At 43.1% G+C, this 22,792-nt stretch overlaps 2 protein-coding genes across 5 annotated transcripts in view; one reads left to right on the plus strand and one right to left on the minus strand.

Annotated features, from left to right (window-relative positions):
• Positions 1–22,792, minus strand: part of LOC149358215 (regulator of nonsense transcripts 2-like) — a 107,790-nt gene that overhangs the window by 44,741 nt on the left and 40,257 nt on the right. For 2 of the 4 annotated variants that reach the window (XM_089570267.1, XM_089570269.1), the window contains exon 2: positions 66–160. The exons of 1 other annotated variant lie outside the window; for it this stretch is intronic. In XM_089570267.1, the coding sequence (XP_089426393.1) occupies positions 66–68 (3 nt within the window). In that variant the 5' untranslated portion in view covers positions 69–160. Of the gene's footprint in view, positions 1–65; positions 161–4,311; positions 4,346–22,792 lie in introns of all 4 variants that reach the window. One more of the 4 variants, XM_089570268.1, reaches the window with a different exon arrangement.
• On the plus strand, positions 9–22,349 carry LOC149358217 (protein MCM10 homolog). Its single transcript, XM_089570276.1, has 12 exons — positions 9–211; positions 930–1,010; positions 1,374–1,463; positions 4,478–4,663; positions 6,635–6,714; positions 8,099–8,310; positions 9,551–9,683; positions 16,300–16,436; positions 17,883–17,996; positions 18,814–18,962; positions 20,135–20,177; positions 21,875–22,349. Exons 1-12 carry the CDS (start codon positions 129–131, stop codon positions 21,947–21,949), a joined length of 1,383 nt encoding a protein of 460 aa, XP_089426402.1. The 5' UTR covers positions 9–128; the 3' UTR covers positions 21,950–22,349.

A 22,792-nucleotide genomic window follows, 5' to 3' on the forward strand; every position in this document is an offset into this window, starting at 1 on the left:
TTGTTTGATTCAAGAAACGTGCCTGTGTACATTCTCTTTTTACCTTTGCCAAGAACTTCACTTACCATGTCGTTTTCTAGAGCAATCGGACAGAAGTTTGCCTCAGTATTGATCACCCCGGAAAGGTGATGCTGATGGGAACCTCAAAGGATTTTGGTACCTGCAGAGGCAAAACAAGAGATGGCCAGGCGTGTACGAATGTAGTCAACATGTAAGTACCTCCCTGTAAGTTTAATCTCTGTAAGGCAGGACAGGAGTTCTGACATTGGGTTCCCCAAACACCCTAAACTTAAACCCATGTTTTTGAGAAGCCATGTAACTGGATGCTCTCTTTTTGCATGCATCTAAGAGAGGAAGAGATGGAAGCCAAGAAATGCGATGTTTCTCAGCACCTTTTGAAAGCAGTTGGGGTTCCCCAAAACTAAGAAGACTGAGAATACCTGCAGGGACTGTAGGCATTCTTTCCTGAGAAAATATTGTTACGGGGAAATACTATTTACATTTATTTACAAGCCGTAGGTGAATAAGTCCTAGCCGGGAGCACCAGCGCGAACAGGAAGCACCATCAACCTCTTCTTCTTCGTTCGTCCCTTTCACGCGGGAGTCCACTTCGTCTTCCACTTCCACTGCGTCGTAACAATATGTTTACTGAAACGCAGTTTAGACGGACCTTTCATTCTCACGTTTGTGCCTAGTACACGCACGTGAGCGTGTGGTGCTTCATGTACGTGATTACTGGGCAAGCATTATTCATTTCGTAAATTAGACAAAGCATAACTTGGTCTAAAGTACTTATGTCTATGTTGTGTTCGTAATGGAAGACTTGTAAGTAGTGAATGATTTTGACTGAAAATCAATGCATCATGGAGGTGCAGCTTCGCAGCCCCTGTATGAATTTTTAATATTCTCTAAAACCCTCTTTCTCTCAGGTCAACTTGCCCATATTGTGTATATCATGTCAAAGCTGAGTATCGCAAGATGAGTTCTAAGCGGACGGACCTTCAGGCATCGTGAGTCTTTCTGCACATTCTTCAATTTCTGCTTTTCATTTGTGTGTGCATTCTCATAATACATTAAAAGAATAATGCTTATGGAGCATCTTTAAGGTTGAGCAAGTCACCATGAAGAAGTATTTGCCATTTACACAGTTTTGTTTGTTCATCATGCAGCAACTTGTGACATGAGAACCAAAACAATTTTATGAAAGTACATCTTCGGGTTCCGCTTGAAAAATTAGTTTTTTCGCTCATGGTTTAAACTCAGAAAAGCCTTTCAGTTTTTAATGTGGTTAAAATACAGTCTCAGCCAGATGGGAGCTTTTCAATCGCCAAAAAGACGTGATCGCCAAAAGCTGCATTGTCAATGTCAAACAGGTATTCCGGAGTGGCACCAAGTGGACTGAAACAGAAGATTCTCAAGAATAATCAAGTAATATATGGTGGCCAACTGTTTCTGAATCCCACGTAAGTTGCCAGAAGCTTCACGCTTTTGCTTAGCAAGTTTGGTATGTAGTAGATATTAACACGTTTTTGACGAGATGAAAACATCTGAAATATATGCACAATCTTCAAGAATACTAGAGCCATTTGGCCATATGAAATTCTTTGTTCAGAAATCTCTGAACCTGTTACACTGATATTATGGGAAGCACTGGTGTCGTGTGATATGTTTCGGTCCATCCATTCAATTCAGCTGGCACACCACTCAGTTTTCCAGCTGATATTATGGCGCTCGTATTAGTGCAAAGAAAAACAGTTCAAATGCATGCGTGGCACCTCAGTGGGGAAGTTAGCGTCAATACTGGAGAGAGAGAGAGAGAGATAACTTTTATTTTTCAGCTCAAGTCCGAGCCTTCTCATCAATACTGGAACAGTGGCACATTCATCGTCGCTGTAGTGCAAACAAAATACAGCGATCCACTTTTGACATGACAATCGTCTGAACACCTTTAAAGTGTGCTTATTAACCTTTCATGTAGGGCCTCTGACATTTTATAGACAACTTCACTGGACTAGTAGATACACTGGCTAATGTCAGAAACATGTCTCCTGCGAGCAGGAAAAGACATTGCATGGCATTGCGTTGAAAGAGTGGCATACAGCTCTCTTGCCTTTTTAGGTACCTCATTTCTGTGAACGGAACCTAGGGTTGGCGCAGTTAGGAAGGAAAAGCTGTCTGGTACAATACCACATTACAGGATACCTTTGAGAAACCCCAGTCTTCATTTATAGACAGTGGAACTGGCCATGGCTTCATTAATTACCATACATACTCGTGTAAGGGCCGGACTTTTTTTTCCATGGTTCTCACGGGGTGGGGCCCTTACATGGAACCGGCGTTTATTACGTGTCCGTTTTTTAGGCGGCGATACCCATTTTTATGATGAATTAGCTCAGGCACGACGAATCCTTCGAATACACAATGCATTAAAAGTGTGGATTGTGCCCGCGTGATCTGCGCGATTACCACCCGCAGTAAGACGGGTTGCTTGATCACTGGATTACTCTACTGGCAAATCTCATGTGATCCTAAGTTAAGATCCACCTAAGGTGCGGCGCTCGTGACGGCTTGGATCGGCGCATCACGGCCCAAAAACGTGCCACTCGTGTTTTCTTGCATGGTGAGGCACACCCAACATGCCTGCACCCCATCCTGGCTATTGCACAGCGTAACGTTTTGTCAGTCCTTTCTGGTGCGAACGCCGTACGAGCTAGTGTCGATGATAGACCGTGTGTGCGGGGTTCCAGGCCAAGCACGGTGCACTGGACGACATGTTCGTGATCGTAGCGATTTTTACGTGGCCAAAATTATGCGCGCATGAAACAGTTTTTGGCTCACTTTTTTTTTTCCGAATTACCGGCGCCCAAGTTGGGGGTGCGGCCCTTACATGGGGGCGGCCCTTACACGAGTATATACTGTATGTGCATGTTGAACTATATCCAATGCTTTACTCTTTGTTTTTCCCAGTCTATATGTTAACATTCCCACTTGCATTATGCACTCTGGAATGTTATGGCATTCTTTATTGCTGACATTTCACTGTCCTGCACAAAACTGTGTAGTACTGTGCACTGCACTCACTCTATACATGTACACATATTATTACTGCTACCTATTCGTCACATGTCTTTGTGAAATGTGGGCACTACTGTAACATACAGTGGTCAGTCCTTGAATAATTTTATTATATAAGTAGTAAACACAAACAAGTTGGGCTTAAATCTTTTTATTTAAAAATTTTTTGCAACTGCCAATATGTGCAGCCACCTTTGGTGGCCTTGTCTAATAGTTGTTGGCTGGGACCAAAGCCATGGCTGTCAAAAGTGTCTGTTTTAAAGAGTAACCCGGTTCTCTACCACCACAACAAGCAGAGAGATGCCTTAAGATGTGGGTGTGCGTGCAATTATGTGAAATGTATATTAGGTCCCGAGCCCCAGCCCTTGTTTGTCTACCTGCCAGGCATTGGACTTAAAAACTATAAACTTTAAATCTCTCCGTATCCCCACTTGAAAGGTCTATGCTCAACTTCTACAACTGCTATTATTTCTATACATTGCATTTTTTTAGTGTTTTCTGCAATCATCCACAATTGCCTTCCCCTCTCTGAACCTTGTCCCCTGTACAGAATAACTAGCATGTGAGTGGTATTTACATACTGGCTAAAATTTAAGCCTTTTCATTGAAAAATGTTCCCTCATGCTCTCTTTCTTATTTCAAGTCAGTTAAACAAACCCCGTGCAAGAGTAATAGTGCATTTGCCATACTGTAGAATCTCAATTATACGAATTTCATGAGGTCACAAAAAAAATTTGTATCATTTGAAATTTCTTATCCTAAACGAACAAAATCCGTATACGGTAGCATGGGAAATGCATTCACGCAGGTCTGGTTGCGGCTGACGGGATTAATTTATGACAGCACGGCCACAGCTCTCTACTCGCGGTGCATACAGCGTGACTGGCGTTTATTACGTTGGCAATATGGGGGCAGCGCTTAGTGCTCGAGGGCATGGTCGTGGCTTGCAACATTTGTATGATATGTAGCGGTGTGGGAGAGTATTCATAATATCCGAAACTTTGCGCATTGTATGCAGCGCACCCCGGCCGGGGAAGCTTAGATTTATGTTTTGGAATTTGCATCAACTATGTTTATATCATTGAGATTATACTTAGGTTCTTAACTCCCCCACTGTTATCGACTGGTCACTATTTAGCCAAGCAATCTCATCTCATTGTTGCCTCTTCTGGAAGCTATGACAGACATATTGGTGTGCATTTATTCCGTTGTGAATAGGAATGTTCTGGTCCTCACCTTGGCAGGGGATCACTTTGGACTGCTTAGTGGCCTGAAAGAGGTGTTAAAATTTTAAACATGAAATTCACATGACTTACTGTTGGTTTGCTGTTTACATGTTGTATGTGATGTCATTTGTGCAAAGTAATATATTGCGAGTCATCACCAGTGTTATACCTTGTAGGCGGGAGGCTACAAGAACCCTTCGCACAAAAGACAAACTGATGTTAAGCAACCTTAAGGTCGCCAGGCAGGCAGAAGAAATAGAAAGATCAGCACGGCATGCCTCAGCACAAGCTGTTCAATTGAAGCATCTCTCCTCATCTGAAAATGAGGCTATCAATGCTGTTGCAGCCAAGTCCGACTTTTTGTAAGTTTATATTTCCCAGTTCTTCAGTATGCCTGTTTGTTGTGAACTTGTTACCGTTTGTTCTGTGTTATTAAAGGGTTACAAGAGATACTGGACGCATGAAAGCCACTGAACATGTGAGAACAGGTGAAAAGAAGCTGCAGTAGAAACAGGAATGAACTGAACGTACACATTCTGGTACATTTAAGTACTACAGGCAACTTTTGGTAATTCAACATAGTCAGGATGTGGCAGTCTGATCTGAATTATTGAAAGTTGAAATTATAGTTTACACTTGAATATTAAACTTGTGTTTACATAAAATATCCCATGCTGGCCTGCATTCATGCTCGGAGGTGGTGATCATGCAGGCAGTCTTGCAATAACAATGTGCCCTAGCAGGCATTGCCTTCTTACATGTAGAACTCCTTTGAAGTCCCTTTTCCACTTGGCACAGTTTACCTCTTAGCACATTAAAGGCTATTAATATTTTTTTTTATAGTAAAATCCGATAGTTCGGCATGTTATGGCTTTGTTGCCACTTGGCCGGCAGCGAAAGATGCATTTATTGCCAAGAAATTTTGATTCGAAGTTGAAAAAGTTTTTCCCGCCGCTCTGATTCAAACTTGGGATTCTCCTATGACGACACAGGACTAAGTGACGTGAAACATGACGTGCGCATGACGTACCGCAGACTCCGTGATTTCTGGCGGCCAGCAGTGCGGCCTAGCAGCAGCTGAAAAGAAAGCTACCGCCGGCCGCACGTTGAAGGCATCTATCGGCTATTGCGGCCATCGCTACAGTCGCTTCGATTACGTTTGCACTGGCGTTTTGCCAGCGTTACGATGGATCTCGTTCTCGAAGTCGTCAACGAAGTTCTCGCAAATAGACACCTTTAGCATACCGTGTACCTTGTTACCGCTAGCGGAATACCGGGAGCCCGCCTACCGCCGGAAAACAGGCGCTGATTGGTCCCGATGCTTCAGGAGCGCACGTAGCTGCCGGGCACGTGGCGCCATCTGGCGACGTCAAGGACATTTGCGCATGCATTGGCTGCGCCTCAGGGATTTGTGGGTTCTCGGGTCCTAGAGTTCCTAGAACCATTGGTTCTAGCAACACTGCTTTGTCCTATGACGTCATCACGCTTGTACTTGCGAGTTTGGCCTGTAGCGGCGATACCTGTATTTTGGTTCTTGCTCTTTTCTATGTTACAAGAGCTTTGTTGTTAGTATGAGTGGTGTTTTTGTAATCAGGAGCTGGTATTCTGTTGATAGAAGCCAACTTCAATTTCTCCTCAGTGTCCCTTTAAAGCAGTTATAAACAGTGGTGCAAGTCTATTTATGAGGTTATATACTGTTAATGCTTTTTTTGTAATTTATTTTTCTTGACAGTGTTACATTTCCTTTTCATAAAAAAAAATTTGCTTTGGATAGGGATGGAGAAATACAAGTAGAAAGGACGAGCACTGAACATCAACTGAATTCTTGCTTCAACAAAGGCACATAAATGCAGTTACGTAGGTAGAGCATGCATGCAGCTCTGGATTAAAAGAAAAAAAAATCGCTATTCCTCATGTGGCAGACTGTTTCTTAGATACATTAGTTCTTTCCATGATAAGGCAAGAGAAGGTGTGCCGACGCAATTATCACCTTCCCTGTTAATGTGGAAGGCATCACTGATCTCGCGGTGTAACTGCATGCCTCCACTGCCAGGCACATACAAGCATCATATGCTGGGTCTCACACCCACAACGCGTCCAATATTCGCTAGAAATCTGCCTCCCGCTTGTCCTGTCTACTTCTATTCTTCATACGTGTTCTAAACGGTAATCTGTTTTATGAAATAGTGAACCAACTAGCCCAGCTTTCTACCTTGTTTACATTTCCTGATAGTGTATTAAATTGACCCCTGCTTTTGTGTGTCCGTGTGTTTATTTTGTAACATACTGTGTGAGGCAAAGCTGATGAGTAGTATTGATCCCTGTTGTTTCAGGGGAAAGGCACTGTGTAACCCAGGTGCTGGCTCTCGTAACTTCATTCGTCACGTGGTGGAAGAGACAGACTCCGTGTCCGGTAATTTGTTTCATTGCTGCATAGATTTGAGTTTCAGTTACACTTGGATACACATTTTTAGTCTGCTTTATGCACTGTAGCGCAAATAAGTCTGATTTCCAACCATTGGTGGTTTCATCGCAGAATTTAAAGGCACTTCATTATACAAACAGTGAAAAGAAATTTATCTTGGGGCTTCAGGAGTACATTGAAATTCAAAGTTTGCTTTCGCTTTCTTTACAAATACCATAAAATTTTCAGTAGCTGGTGTACTCCCTTGGAAACAAGGCCAATATAACAAAAACTTTATTACCTCTTGAAACGTTCAGTTTGAATGTGGCCACTTTGTTTTTTGTGAAATGGACAGCTGAAGGATGGAACAGCAAGAGGCGGACGAGAGATTGCTGTTCAACTGCTGTGTGAAAACATACCTTCATACGTAAAAATGAAATGTGGCAAACGGACAGAACACTTAAAAACGGATATTATAGTAGAATCTCAATGGTACAAATCTCACGGGGTTGTGAAAAATTTGTATCATCCGAAAATTTGTATCATTCAAAGAACAAAAATCATATGCAAAACCATGGGAATTGCATTCACAGAGATCTGTTTATGGTTGACAGGATTTATTTATGGCTGCACAGTCACAGCTCACTACTTGCAGTCCGTACTGTGCGACTGGCGATCGTGACATCGGCGATGAGCGAGCAGTACCTGGTGCTTGAGGGTACGGTTGCGGCTTGCATGTTCGTGTCAGCCTAGTGGTGCAGGAGAGTTCTCGGAAGATCCAAAATTCTGCACATTGTACACAGTGCACAGTGGCCGGCGAATTTTAAGAATTCGTACCATCCCGAAATTCTTATCAACTGCGTTTGTATCATCGAGATTCTACTGTATTGACACGATATTGTTCATGGAAATAATTAGATGTTGTCCGATGTGCGATGTTATTGACACAAGGTTCGCACTGTACCTTTGAGCTTTATGTTTCGTGGCCTAACGCAAACCATTACCATTATTTATATGTGCTGCATTTGTCAAAAATATTCCGCTGCCTTCTGTCTGTTTGCTTTTAGTGTTGTTTTAGGAGGCGTACACAAGCTTCATGACGGAGATGGCTTAGAGGTCCGAGCATCCGCCTTATGTGTGGGAGGTATAGGGTTCAGTACCCAGTGTTGCCAGGCACCGACTGGTTTTTCACTGGGTGCAGGCTTTCCCATGGCCGGGCGCTTGCTCAGATTTTTTAGGACGATATGCTTTGGAAAATGCCTTTGATCCCATTTCATGCTGACCGAACACATTAGACATAGTAGCACTGTCTGCTCAAGCTGCCCTTGCACCTCTGAAAAAATAAAATCAGCATCACAAACAATGTTTTCTTTCTTTTTTTTTTAATTGGCAGGGGTATCTGCCAAGAGAGAAATGGTCTCTGTCACTGCAAAGGACCTCCTCAAGATGCAGAGTGCCAGTATGAAGTCTCTAGCTGCAAATTCGCCACTGAATTCCAAGAAGACGCCCGCTCCAGGGACACCGGCACAAGGGCTAGCTGCTAACAGGCCTCGCAGCCTAAGCTCAGCACCGTTGAGAGCGTTAACACCTTCCCAAATAGCAAAGGTGGGCAAGTAATGCTAGAACTTGACCGGTTAACAAAACTGACAGCATTAACTTCTTATGAAATAGCAAGGATGGGGCAAGTAATGTTTGAACTTGGCCTCTTTTGCCTGTTGAACGTAGTAACAGTTGCTAAAGCTACTATACGAGGGTGAGCCCATGGTTGTAGGATTGAATCTCGGCCTCAGCGGCAGCACTTCGATGCAAGCGAAATGCAAAATCACCTGTGTGCTGTGTGATGTCATTTGGTTGGATCCAGGGCCCTATGCCGCAGTAGTGGCCCAGGGGCTTGAGCATCCCCCACGCACGTGAGAGGTGCGAGGTTCGATCCCCAGTGCTGCTAAGCACCCACCGGTGATACGATGGGTGCAAGTGTTCCTCTGGCCTGTTGCTCGGCTCCTTTGGAGCGAAATGCTTGCAAAAATGGGTCTTTGACCCTACTTTGTGTGGACCAAACATCTTTGTGCCATGGCACCCTTCGGCCAAAGCTGCCCTCGCAATGAAGGTTCACCGTCATCATCATAATCCAGGGCCCTCCAGTATGGCTTGTCTCATATCCCATGCTCAGCTTTGGGATGGTAAATCCCACTTAACAGGTCGTACCATATTGTATGGATGTCTCTTTTTATTTTGCTGAAGGATTCATTAAGACACAGTATTGTAGCCGCCGCGGTGGCTCAGTGGTTATGGTGCTCGGCTGCTGACCCGAAAGACGCGGGTTCGATCCCGGCCGCGGTGGTGGAATTTCTTTGGAGGAGAAATTCCAGAGGCCCGTGTACTGTGCGATGTCAGTGCACATTAAAGAACCCCAGGTGGTCAAAATTTCCGGAGCCCTCCACTAATGCTTCTCTCATAGCCTTAGTCGCTTTGGGACGTTAAACCCCATAAACCAACCAAACCAACCAACAGTATTGTAACTTTATGGCAGTTAAACTAAACTTTTTATGAGACCTGATGAAGTTGTAAATTTAGAGCGTTATAGAATGTTTCAGAAAACTTGTAGTTGGTTATTACACCGGCTACATTATTAATGAAGTTATCATTATGAATTACTTCAAATAGTAATTATAATAAATGTTTCAGCAGGATTTTTACATTCTTCAGGATTTCCTAGTGTTTACTTATACTCCGCTGTTGCTGGAACTGGGAGCGTTTGAGTGCGCACATTAAATCCGTTATCAAATCCTTGCTAGTGTTTACTTCCTTTTTTTCTTTCTCTCTCTCTCTCTCTCTCTCTCAACAGCTTAGAGCAGCACAGAAACTGAGAGCAAAGGCTCCCCTGGTGCGCCAAGACCCGAACGCAGTGAAGAAAGACACCACCTCAGCAGAAGTGCAGGAGAAGATACAAAGGAAGCTTGAGGAACCCTCAGCATCATGTAAGCATTGGCTTCTTCTGGCACGGATTTATGTGTAACCGACGAAATGACTGCAAACAGTGGGAACAGTTCCTGCATGCCTAGGAGAAAAGCAACACCTTCCAATTAGTAGAGGGAGTTGTGGAATTATTTCTTACTTCATATCAGACCACAGTGCCCGTTGACATGCATAACTAAGCAGGGAAGCAAAGATACAAGGTCTGTCTGGAAAGTATTTGACCTTTCCTTTTTAAGAGCCACTGAGGACAAATTGAAGTTCGATTGTATTGATGGAGGTACCGGGTTTGGAAAACAAAAGGACCACGCTCAGCAAAAATGGAGCATTTATAATTTAGAAAAGACAAGGAAAAAAAAAAACGTAATACAGGTGTCGTCATCACTGGCCGATTTTGCAAGGAAACTGTATGCATCGACACCGGTTTTTGGGTGCAGATCCCAGGGGCTAGTTTACACCTCCGTTCACTTCAAAGTGGCGGCAGTTTGGTCCTTATCGGTGCAGAAGTCATGAGTCTGAATCGAGTCGCAGGAAAATGCCGTCATGAATGCATCTTTTGCTGTCAAGCAAACGTGAACATAGCCAGAAAGAGCTAGAGAATCAATTTTTGCCGAGAACAATAACTGAACAGAGTTGTCCTCAGTGTCCGTTTAGTTCCACAAAAAGTTTGTCACGTTGGTCAAAGAGATCTCAGTCCACCTTGACACACTTCGCCTAGCATTCCCTTTACTACTCGAAGCAGCTGCTATGTTGCGCTGTCTGTAATTTTTCAGTGATCTGATATCTATTGCCACCTTATACAGTAGTGTCGCAGTGCAGCACGGGAAGCAAACAAAAGTGAGAGCGATAACTCCAGCATGTGCTGTGAAAACCCCTCTAGCAGTCAGGTGAGGTCCAAACCAAGCCACCGGCCTTTGAGGGTATTAATTCTGGCCGAATACCTTCCAGACTGATCTCTTGCATCAACCTCCTTGTCATTAGAATGTTACTAGTGCCATGTGGCTAATTAACAGTTCTTCCAATTGGCCACAGAATGGGACCACTGTTCAGAGGAAGGCGGCTGTGCTTGCAAACTTCTCTAGTTTTTTTTTGCCTGCCACTGCTGTTGTCTTTTACTGTACTGGCATGTGGTTTTTTTTTTTTTTTTAGAGTCTTGTTAATTGCATACAAGTTATGCATCATGCAAACTTGCTTCGTAGCCACCAGAATCAGTTTATATTGGGTTAGTACAGGGAGGGGGCGCTACAAAAAGATTAGGCGAAGGAAGCCCTATACTAATCGGTTAACAGTGTTTGGACCTTCTGTCATGTAAAGCAGCAGGAGACAAAAAGCAGCAAAATGCAATAGAAAGTCCATGACTCGCTGGACAACTATACCAGTCGGCAAAGTTCACAGAAGGTGCTCAAGTGTATTAACTTGCTCACCTCATGCATGCAATTTAGAATGAAAAAGCTATAACAAGCAGAGACAATCCACATGTGCGCTTTAGAGAATTCTGCAGTTTTGCTGTACATGATAAACTGTAAAGCTTCTAAAAGGTTTCAGTGCTATAACAAACAAATTCAGCAGCATGCTTTGAAGGTAAAAAAAGATCAGTATTTTGCAGTGTCATGTAAAGCATGCTGTACGATCAGGTTTATTGAAAAGAGTTGCAGTACAATAGTCAGCTGGCATTGTTCAAGCTCATATGGTTTGCATCTTGGTCATGGTTGGCCTACTGTGTCACTTTTAAGACCACTTAGTCCAGGCAGTGTTTCGTTTAAATTTCTTACATGATTAGTAAACGGAACGAGCAAACAATGCAGCCTCAGTGACCAGAGGCACCTGAACAAAAAGGTTGGTAGAGCATTGAACAATCAGAAATTTGAACAGTCTGAGTTTCAAGGATAAAAAAAAAAATTTTAACTATATATTACCCAGAAAGTCACAGCTCTGTCTGTATTGGCCATTTTCAAGAAATCGGTGCCATGCTGTGACACGAACTAGTAGTTCAAGGTGGATTGGCATGCATGAAACTATGTCATTTGCTCTGCTGCCTGAGTGTCACCACCACATTCGAATTTTTTCATGGTTTTGATGTAAACAGTGTACCATATTTACCTGCATAACGACCCACTCAAATAACAAACCCATCCTCCACTTCGTTGCTGCTTTTGTCGATGACGGACAGACAGACAGATCAGCAGGCGGGCGAGCCAATGGGCGTATAGTATGCATGAAATTTCGACACTTACAAAAAAAAAAGAACCTGTGAAAACTTTTTTTTTCTCTTTGCATAATGAATCCTCCCCCCAAATTGATGTCAACTTTTCAGGAAAAAAAAGTGGGTTCAAGAAATGAGTAAATACGGTATCCTGCTAGATGGATGCTTGCAGGACCATGAGAGCGCAGTTCTTATCAGGCATCCAGCCTATTACAGTCAAGTCCACTTATAACAATACTGATTATAACAATATATCGGATATAACAATGGTCGGTCATGGCACCATCAGCTTTGCCATGTGTTCTATGGTAAAATAAACTGCTTATAGCAATGCTGTCAAGGCACATTATTGGTTATAACAATTAAGTCTGGTAATTGAGTGTCAACGATTACAGAAAAAAAAAAAATGCTACAACCACACCAGCAAAACCATGCTTACAACACAAAAGCGTGCATGTGTGGGGCTGACCAATGGACTAAGCTGGCGCAGCAATGCCACAAAAGCAAAAGAGGCAGGCGTGATCGCTTCAGGAGAGCTGCTGCATTGCTGCATTGGCTACGCACGCCATGCATACCCCTAATCAGTCAGTGCAGCGCGCGTGCATGCAGCCAGCACGGTTTTTCTCTTGTCAGCTGTCACCGCACCCTTGGTTCTGCATGCTTCTTGAATTTCCCATAAGAATAGCTTCCAAAAAGCCGGCTTGATTCCTGTGACGTGGAGGTGCGCAGAGCTCCCGGTGGCACAGTGATGGCGGTGCTTTGGTCATCGGTGAACATTGTTCCTGTTCCCTGAAGTTCGATTTAACGAGCTTTTACAGGCATTAGAACAATCAAACCCCTCTGGGTATTTACTGACAATAAATGCTCTGAAGTTTGTCATCCTTTCTTTTTTTTTTTCGGCACAACCCTGTTATAACAATTATTGGTTATAACAATGGTATTTCCATGGCACTTGAATATTGTTATAAGTGGGCTTGACTGTATTTCTAAATAGTGTTGCTTGGACTAGAAATACCCATGTAAATACAAGCCGGTACATTTGTTTAGAAACACAGCAGAGTGCACGTGATGTGACAGGCAGATTTCAAGGGCAAAGTGTTTCGTGTGTGACTGTCTCTGTAACCGCCAGCATTATTCAGGCACGCTTGTTTGGCGATACGGTGCTTTGTTATCGGAGAATAGAAGGGATGAGGGGGGGGGGGGGGGGAATATTTTAAAGATTTCATTCAAATTCCGTTTTATTCTAAATCTTTTTTAACTTCAATAGCCCCGTGCCCTCGATGTCACTAGAATCGAAGAGGCAGGCGAAGGACAACAACCGAATCAAATCGAACAAAATTTGTTTTGTCATAGCAACCTTACATTCATCAGCCACATACACTGCTGTCCTCTCTTAGCCAGCGTTCACTGTCTATAATTCTGTCGGCGTCATCATCAACATCACAAGTTCGAATCTTTCTATCTGCTGCCAAACGAACGAAAGAGGCACTACAAGTCAGACAAGGCAATTTTGCAAAGACCCGCCGCATTGGCTCAGTGGTTAGGGTGGTCGGCTGCTGAGCCGGAGTTCGACCACGGCAGCCATGTTTCAGTGGAGGTGGAACGCAAAGGCGCCCATGTGCTATGTGATGTCAGTGCAGGTTAAAGATCCCCAGGTGGTCGAAATTGTTCCAGAGTCCTCCACTACGGCACCTCTTTCTCTGCTTCATCTTTCACTCCCACCTTCCATCCTTCTCATACAACGCAGTTCGCGTGTTCACCGAGATGTGAGAAAATTACTGCGCCATTTCTTTACCTCAAAAATTTTACAAAGTGCAAAAATTGGATGGATCTTGTCTACAGTGTCACTTTGAGGGGAATGCATAAAATGCTTTTCATAACAAGGAACTGGCCATTAAGTGCAGTGCCAGACTGTGCTTGAAGAAGAGCACAGCGGCATTAAGTAGTGTGGTGTCATCCGAAGTGCGCTCTTAATGACTGTAAGAGCTGAGAACCAAGCCTCTTGATCTCATGTGGGAGGCAGGGTTCGATCCCCAGTACCGCCGGGTACCCACCGGTGATACAGTGGGTACAAGCTTCCCTTGGCCTGGTGCTCGGCTTCTTTAGCGGTGAAATGCTTGGGAAATGGGTCTTGGACCCCACCTTGAGCAAACACGAAAATACTTTGTGCCATGGCGCTCTTTGGCCGCAGATGCTTTTGTGCCATAAAAATTCACTATCATCACCAAGCCTCTTCATAGGCCTCATGGATTCGTGGCCCTGAAATACTACCTGATTTGAAGAAAATAGCGCCAGAGCATGCAAACCACGAAAAGACAAGGACGAGACACAAAGCGCTAACTCACAACTAATTTTATTGAAACCAGGCAGCGCCTTTATATGGCAAAGTTTCACTGAAAAAAAAAAAAAGGGAGGAGGGCAGGAAAGGTAAAGATATCAAAGCGACCATCACAACGAGCACACATGAGCAAGCAGTAACCAAAACAAAAACAAAAAGTTAACAAAGATTATTTAAGGGCGGCATCTAAGAATTCGAACTCGGATGAAAAAAGTGAAACAGATGGGGTGCTGACACACCTATTGCCAAGTTTTCTTATGTGAAAAGCCTCCAGACATTCACGTGCCTTCTTATCTGCGCTTTTGCCAAGAATCTTAGTCTGACTGAATCGTGCCTCGCATCCGTCGCAACCCATAATATGCGCTACCAAATGTGCATATTTATCCTTTAAATCTGATAAATTTCGGGCATGTTCCCCCAAGCGCTCGTTGATGCAACGCCCAGTCTGGCCGACATAGGTCTTCCCACACGTTAAGGGGATAGCATAGACCACTCCTGCGGAACACATGATGAATGGAGAGTCGTGCCTTATCTGGCAACCCCGCTTTCTTGAGCTGCAAATACAGGGGCACAGCTTCTTCAGCTTGTTGGGGGCGGAAAAAACGACACTCACCCCATGCCTGTTGGCCACTTTCTTCAAGTTGTGAGCAGTTTTGTGCAAGTAAGGCACCACCAACGGCTTCTGTGACCTGCAACGATCCTCTCCAGAGTTTCTTCGTGTTCCTTGCTTAAGTTTCTTTAGAAGGGTCTCGCAGACAGCAGTCAACACTGAGCAGGGGAACCCAGCCGCCGAAAGCTGGCTCACCTGATTCTGGAAGCTAGCCTGCAACCGATGCGGGCACGACTTTTTCAAAGAAGACTCCAAGCAATGCGACGCTATTGGTCTTTTCACCGTCTTTGAGTGCATAGCATCATAAGGCAAAAGATCTTTCTTCGCGCGCGGGTAATAGCCCCAGCAAACATGTCTCTCAAGAAAGGTTAGTTTTAGATCTAAAAATTGTAAGACGTTAGTGTCAGGAAGTTCATGGGTGAACGTGAGCCACAGTCCATGTTTGTTAAAAGCATTTAAAACTTCACCTACTGTAGAGGGGTAGGTGAAGGAAGTCTGCTTTTTTAAAAGCACTAAAAAATCGTCCACGTACCTAAAAACCTTTAAAACCACCCCCCCATTAAAAACGTATGTCCAAAGACTGGTCAACTTTTTCCGCCCCCAACAAGCTGAAAAAGCTGTGCCCCCGTATTTGCAGCTCAAGAAAGCGGGGTTGCCAGATAAGGCACGACTCTCCATTCATCATGTGTTCCGCAGGAGTGGTCTATGCTATCCCCTTAACGTGTGGGAAGACCTATGTCGGCCAGACTGGGCGTTGCATCAACGAGCGCTCGGGGGAACATGCCCGAAATTTATCAGATTTAAAGGATAAATATGCACATTTGGTAGCGCATGTTATGAGTTGCGATGGATGTGAGGCACGATTCAGTCAGACTAAGATTCTTGGCAAAAGCGCAGATAAGAAGGCACGTGAATGTCTGGAGGCTTTTCACATAAGAAAACTTGGCAATAGGTGTGTCAGCACCCCATCTGTTTCACTTTTTTTCATCCGAGTTCGAATTCTTAGATGCCGCCCTTAAATAATCTTTGTTAACTTTTTGTTTTTGTTTTGGTTACCGCTTGCTCATGTGTGCTCGCTGTGATGGTCGCTTTGATATCTTTACCTTTCCTGCCCTCCTCCCTTTTTTTTTTTTCAGTGAAACTTCGCCATATAAAGGCGCTGCCTGGTTTCAATAAAATTAGTTGTGAGTTAGCGCTTTGTGTCGCGTCCTTGTCTTTTCGTGGTTGGCATGCTCTGGCGCTATTTTCTTCAAATCAAGTATGCACCAACTCGCCCAAGAAGAAGTGTTAATGAAATACTACCTGTGTCTGCCAAGTGGTACTGCATGATAAATGATGAGTTTGTTCTGCCAGGGATTGAATCTCAAACTTCTCATAACTGCAACAGACAGCACTGGTAGCCATGAGAATGTTTAGCTGTACACAAGCTGACCATAACCGCTTCTCATCTGTCTTTTGCTACCATTTCAGGCAAGGAAATTCAAGATGATGATGAGCCGGTGAAAATGCCAGCAGCTAAGAAATGCCGTCTCGGGCCAGCATTAAGCAATGATGAAGTGGAGAAGCTGCTTCGACAAAAGTCATCTCATGCTCACCAAGTGGACGATGTATGACCATTTCGCGTTGATGCTGCATGTTGTAGTGTGCTTAGTGTGGACTTTAACACCTGTGAGACATTCAGTGAAAGCTTAATTGCTCTCTCCTGAACGAATTTGCTGAATGCAATACTGACGAAGCTAGCTTTCACAACAGTTATTATCTACATATCTGCTAGACAAAGTAAAGGTCCATCAACATTCATGATCAATGCTATCCTAAGTAACTCTGTCGCTAAAGACAGGCAGCAGCGCATTGAAAAATTAGACCAAAATATTAGGAATAATTTCAAAATATGTCTAGAAATCTTGAATGCTCCATCATTCTTTGCAAATTAACATCATGATAGTGCACTAAATTGCAGGTTTCAGGTATAAAATGCTTCCCCAATTTAAGCTAGTAGCTAAATGGCACTCTGTCGGTGGGATGAGAGAACAGCCATCACCTTCCATGTTTCTCCTTTTAAGGGGGGACATGGGTCTTTGAGCATTTTTTTTTATTTACAGACCAAATGCAATGAAACTGCACAGACTTATTCAGTTTTTTCTTCTGATTTCAAATATGCAATTTGTTTACTTCTAGGCCAGCTAGTTCCTGAGATATTAATTTATATCATGCCATTGTCTGCTGAAACAATAGAAAAAAAATGGACCTCCAGAAATTTAATTTTAATACATGGGTAGATACTACAATGTGTGAGGAATGCAAAGCTGGAAGCAGTTTTCTGTTTTTTGTCCGTGTGTACAAATGGGCTTATAGTTAGTTTCATGTGTGTCATGTGTTTTCTAGCACTGTATGTCTGGTTAACTCATATGAAACTAACAAGCCCATTTGTACACACGGACAAAAAACTGAAAACTGCTTCCAGCTTTGCATTCCTCACACATTGTAGTATCTACCCATGTATTAAAATTAAATTTCTGGAGGTCCATTTTTTTTCTATTGTTTCAGCAGACAATGGCATGATATAAATTAATATCTCAGGAACTAATTGGCCTAGAAGTAAACAAATTGCATATTTGAAATCAGCAGAAAAAACTGAATAAGTCTGTGTAGTTTCATTGCATTTGGTCTGTAAATAAAAAAAAATGCTCTAAAACCCATGTCTCCCCTTAACAGGATTTTAATTGCCAGCTCCATGCTCATATATTAGAGGAATAGTGTGTCAGCAATAAACCTAACTACATGATAGTTACATTATTTTATTTGTATATAAAGTCAGGTAACTATAGCCAAACTTTCTATAGGTAAAAAATATTGTGTGCCACTTTTGTGTGAAATTTCAGTTCCAACTAACTGGCTGTATAGCCAGAGAAGCATTTATGGCTGTTCTCAACAGGTGGAAAACAGTCACTTGGGATCAGGTTCTTGCTATGTGCCACTTGGAATGCTGCTTTTCGTTGTGGGTGGCTGTGGAATGCAATTAGGTTTAATTCTGGTTATGTCGTTTTTATTAGTTGGAGCAAGAGCAAGAGGAGCAATACTTCAGCGTTTTGGAGAAGAAAGAGCAGCTGGAAGAGAAGATGCTCTCTGTCACTGAAATACAATGTGATGTCGTTTCCTGCAAGAAGGTGCGTCATTTCACTCTTATTTTATAAAAATTGCTGGCGGTTGCCTTTGGCATGTGGTAACCTGCCCGCTGGGATGGGCAACCTGCAAACAGGCTTTATAAAGGCCAACTATGCAAAACACTTTACGGCATAACACTCTAAGGCCACAAATGGGTTTTGAACCTGCGGTGGTGAGCACAGATCAGCTTCGCTGGCCACTGCATTAGACCACGACTAAAACGCCCAATCTCAAATTTCCCCGATGTTTGTTTTTCTGAAGCCGTGACCTTCAGGTTGCCCTTCAGGTTGCTCCGGGAAGAGCAACCTGAAGGTTGCTCTTCCCGCCCCACTGGTGGCAGCACCTGCCATTGCGTGGCAGTGACAAATCAGGAGTGGTGTGAGGATTCCCAGTGATCTATGAATGTAAGGCAAACAGTGAACAATTCCGCATATATGGGCAGTAAACCACAAGCACTATCGCGCCACACCCTTGAGACGGAGCTCAAGTCTGATTTTTTTCCAATCTTTGTCCGAAGCCTGCTTGACCTTGAACCAAAACCGAAGTGAAAACCAAAGTGTTGGCGCACCTACCTTGCTTTTGACCTAACCACGCTAAATCGTTTATCATTTCTTTTTTATGTCTCACTACACGGGTATGAAAAAGGAATGTGACATGCAAAACGGCAGCTCACTACCACATGTTCATGTTCATAATCATTTACTTTGCGCAAGTCCCTGCCATAGCCTGAGAGCATGTAAGGAAATGCCCTAGGTTGTGTGCTATGAATTTTATTATTCTGTGCTAACCACAAGCTACATCTCATTTTTTTTCTTCCAGTGCAATTATACAGCCCACCAGGCATCTGACTTGTGTAAAAAGGAGAACCATGCGCTGCGGCACCACAAGGCCATGAAGCGCTTCTTCCGTTGCAAAGACTGTAGTCAGCGCACAGCTACTTTCTGCAAGGTTCCGGCTTACAGCTGCAGGTGAGAATGAAGTGATCATGCAAACCTCCTCCATGTCAGGCTTGCTTATTCAGCGTAAAACACTCCTTTTATGCCCCTTTGGGTAAAATAGTGAATGTATATATAGCGATGGTTGATGCATCAATTCATCAAAGTTTGCTTAACTGTTTTCTTTGAAACTTGAAAAGCCCAACGTAAGAAATATTCAAAGCATCAGCTGATAGCACAGTCAAGTCAGTGGCAATTTAGCAATAGCAGCAGTAGCTTGTGCAAGTACTCACAAGTCATCCTTTAGGTGGCAAGAACCTCTTGTGGGCTTTGTGTGTACATTCTGACATAAAATGGATTTTAGGGGCACAGGGTCTCACCTGACTGAGATTGCAGACAGCAGTGCCCTGTTGTCTTACTCTGTGGCATCCTGTGGTGCTAAACCCCTTTTATGTCAAAGTGGTAGCTGCAGATGCAATCTCTTACGCTTCACTCTTTTGCTAAATGCCATGCACTTGGTAAGATGTAGTCACACTTTCTGTGAAGCCACAGAAATTTTATTATAAGCAAATGCATCCACCATGCATGTTTGCTTTGTTCTCTGTTATCCTGTTTCTTGTCTGTGGCATACTACTTGAAGTACAAAAATCGTATTTTACCCTGTTGACCTACATGCAAGGCAGTAATAATAATCAGCCATTTTGTGCCCTCATTTTCATAGTTACAGTGGGGGAGAGGGGGGCGCTATATTGGTAGACAAAGTTTCCTGGCATCAGGCTAGGACACAGGAGTCCGTAAGGCCCCCATGTTAGAAACACGAAATTCTCAAATGCAATCCAAGCCTCAGTTTTCCAGTCAGTAGTGTTCTCTAAGCAGTGCTTGTTTGCTGCCAGTCAGCAAGAGGTATCAATGTTTTAATGGACACCTCACTGAATGAATATTCAGCATATTGACTTGGTACCAGTCAAAAGCACAGAGTTAAAATGCTTATGGATGAAACAAACTGCTCACTGCAACTAGGCATTCCTCTGCATCAGACTTTTAAAATAAAATTTATTGTGGTGTTACTGCCATTAAGATTCCAATTACACTGCGAATAGCAGTCTGGTATTAGACCAGTCTAAGTGGCTGAACTTGAATACTTCACTAGTTTTGCCCAGAGCTGTGAATGCATGCCTCTGAAAACTATGCCTTTCTCTTTTCAGAAAGTGCAATGGCTCTAACTTTGAAAGGACATCGATGGGAAAGGTACAGGAGCATGTTCACCTATCGTTCGTTCCTGCATGAATGTATGGAATAACAGATCAGACATGACGGGAGGTGCATTTGCACCTTTAGCGAGTTCCCCAGACTTCTCTAGCTCAGCACTTTTTCACCTGCAGGTTGACAAAAATGATGAAGCACAATATTACATTGCTGACACATTTGAAGTTGGTTCTTTGCTGTCAGGAAAATGCCACTCTGCTCTATGCATTGCTTTTTTCTAGATGTTTATTCTTTCTATGCTCGAAGTGCACTTGAGACTCATTGTAATATTCAAGCTTCTTGGAGCAGTAAGTTCTTGTTTGATTGATCCAAAGCAATAGATGTAATAAGTCAATCACATAAGTATTTTTTCTACTGAGTACTGTACGAGACCTCCCAATCATGTTTTCAGCCCTCCCAATAGTTTATGCCTTACTTCAATACCTGTGTACTATCACGCAGACTTCATTCAGCTTCTAGAAAACCAGATCCGAGTCAGGTCGACATGCTTTCCTTTCCTTCGCAGTGTCGCTCGCTTGCCAATTCAAATGAACATAACACTCCTTTTCTTTGAAAGCAGAGAAAAGCGCACTTTGTTCGTCACCCTTTGTTGCATGTCACAAATGAGGGAGGGCATTGAACCAGTTTTGATGTGTAGCAGGTGTAGCATGTAGCACTGCCATGCAATTTTGTCAGCAGGTTGTCGCAGTTAGGCATTTAGGGTGGCCTCTTTTCAAACATTTTGGACTGCTCTTAAGGGGGGACATGGGTCTTAGAGCATTTTTTTTTTATTTACAGACCAAATGCAATGAAACTGCACAGACTTATTCACTTTTTTCTGCTGATTTCAAATATGCAATTTGTTTATTTCTAGGCCAATTAGTTCCTGAGATATTAATATATATCATGCCATTGTCTGCTGAAACAATAGAAAATAAATGGGCCACCAGAAATTTAATTTTAATATGTGGTAGGTACTGCAATGTGTGAGGAATGCAAGGCTGGAAGCAGTTTTTAGTTTTTTGTCCATGTGGACAAATGGGCTTAATTGTTAGTTTCATGTGTGTCATGTGTTTTCTGGCATGTATGTCTGGTTAACTCACTTGAAAACTAACTATTAAGCCCATTTTTCCATATGGACAAAAAACTGAAAACTGCTTCCAGTGTTGCATTCCTCACACATTGTAGTATCTACCCACATATTAAAATTAAATTTCTGGTGGCCCATTTTTTTTCTATTGTTTCAGCAGACAATGGCATGATATATATTAATATCTCAGGAACTAATTAGCCTAGAAATAAACGAATTGCATATTTGAAATCAGCAGAAAAAACTGAATAAGTGTGTGCAGTTTCGTTGCATTTGGTCTGTAAATAAAAAAAATGCTCTAAGACCCATGTCCCCCCTTAACACTAAATGTCGAACTTAGCGATATCCTGAGCAGCACCCATCCTGTGACTGTTGATACTGCAGATGTCCGATTCCCACTTTTCTTCTTTATTCATGACAGTAAAAAGCTTGAATGAATTATCTTAAATTTAAATAGTTTAAAAATGTTTTCAGTGCATAGCAGACTAGCTAAACCTTGCTTGAGTTAAGCGAACGTACGAGTGTTTGCAAGACTTCCGATTTTGTTGTGAAACTTTTTTTTTGTCACTTCACAGCCATTTTTGATCAATTTCTCTGTTTTCTTCTTCAGCCAAAGCCGGGCCCTGTACTCGACAGTGAGAAATTGCTGATTCGTGGTGAAGAGCTCAAGTTCATCAATAAGTGACAATGTTTTACTAGTATATTAGTGACATAATGTGCAAGTCATATCATCAAAACTCAGACTTTCGCTCCACTGAGCAGCAACTCTTTATGGTGCTCATTGTGACATTCATCACGCACATGCCTTACAGCACATGCGCTTGACGTACTACTGGTGAGATCTCATTTTATATGTTGCAGTGTTCGACCCATAAGCTGGCAGGGACAATTACGTTGCAGCATAATTTTAGAATTTATATAATTGGTACTTTCCAGACCACTTTACTAGATCTGGTGTACTACCTTCCTGCCAAGCCCTACAAGTAGTCACTTCTTTTTCATGCCGTTTATCTGATCATGCCAGCTGTTTAGCTTGCACTGATTTGTCACTGGGGAAAAGGAAGACAAGTAAAGGATGTACATATCAGAAATAGTTTGTCTCTCACTCTGTCTTTCGAGTTCTTAGATATGCTTGCCGTATCTAAGCAGCAGTCATGCACACAGCTACCGGGTGCCTGGTGCCGTCAAGACGAGTTTGTGCATGCACACGAACTGTGTGCAGGTTCCTGGTACACCGGAACTGGTAAACACGGTACACGGTATGCTAAAGGTGTCCTTTGAGCAGACTGTGGCGCAGTTGAGACATGATACTGTCGGGTTATGAGTTACCATGAAAATCGCCAAGTCCTATACTTCGTTACATACACAGCAGGCAACGCCGCCAAAGCTGCAGCCCGTTCGTGCAGGCTAAGTCCACAGCCAAAAAGTAGTTCGCCATACAGCCACAGTGACCAGAGACATGTTTTGTGTGTGAAATCTCAAGTACCGTGAATGACAACTTCTTGCACTTCGTTTTACCTCTTGCCAC

Source organism: Amblyomma mixtum, chromosome 2 (assembly GCF_055824585.1).
Source record: "Amblyomma mixtum isolate Tamu chromosome 2, ASM5582458v1, whole genome shotgun sequence".
Taxonomy (NCBI): Eukaryota; Metazoa; Arthropoda; class Arachnida; order Ixodida; family Ixodidae; genus Amblyomma; species Amblyomma mixtum.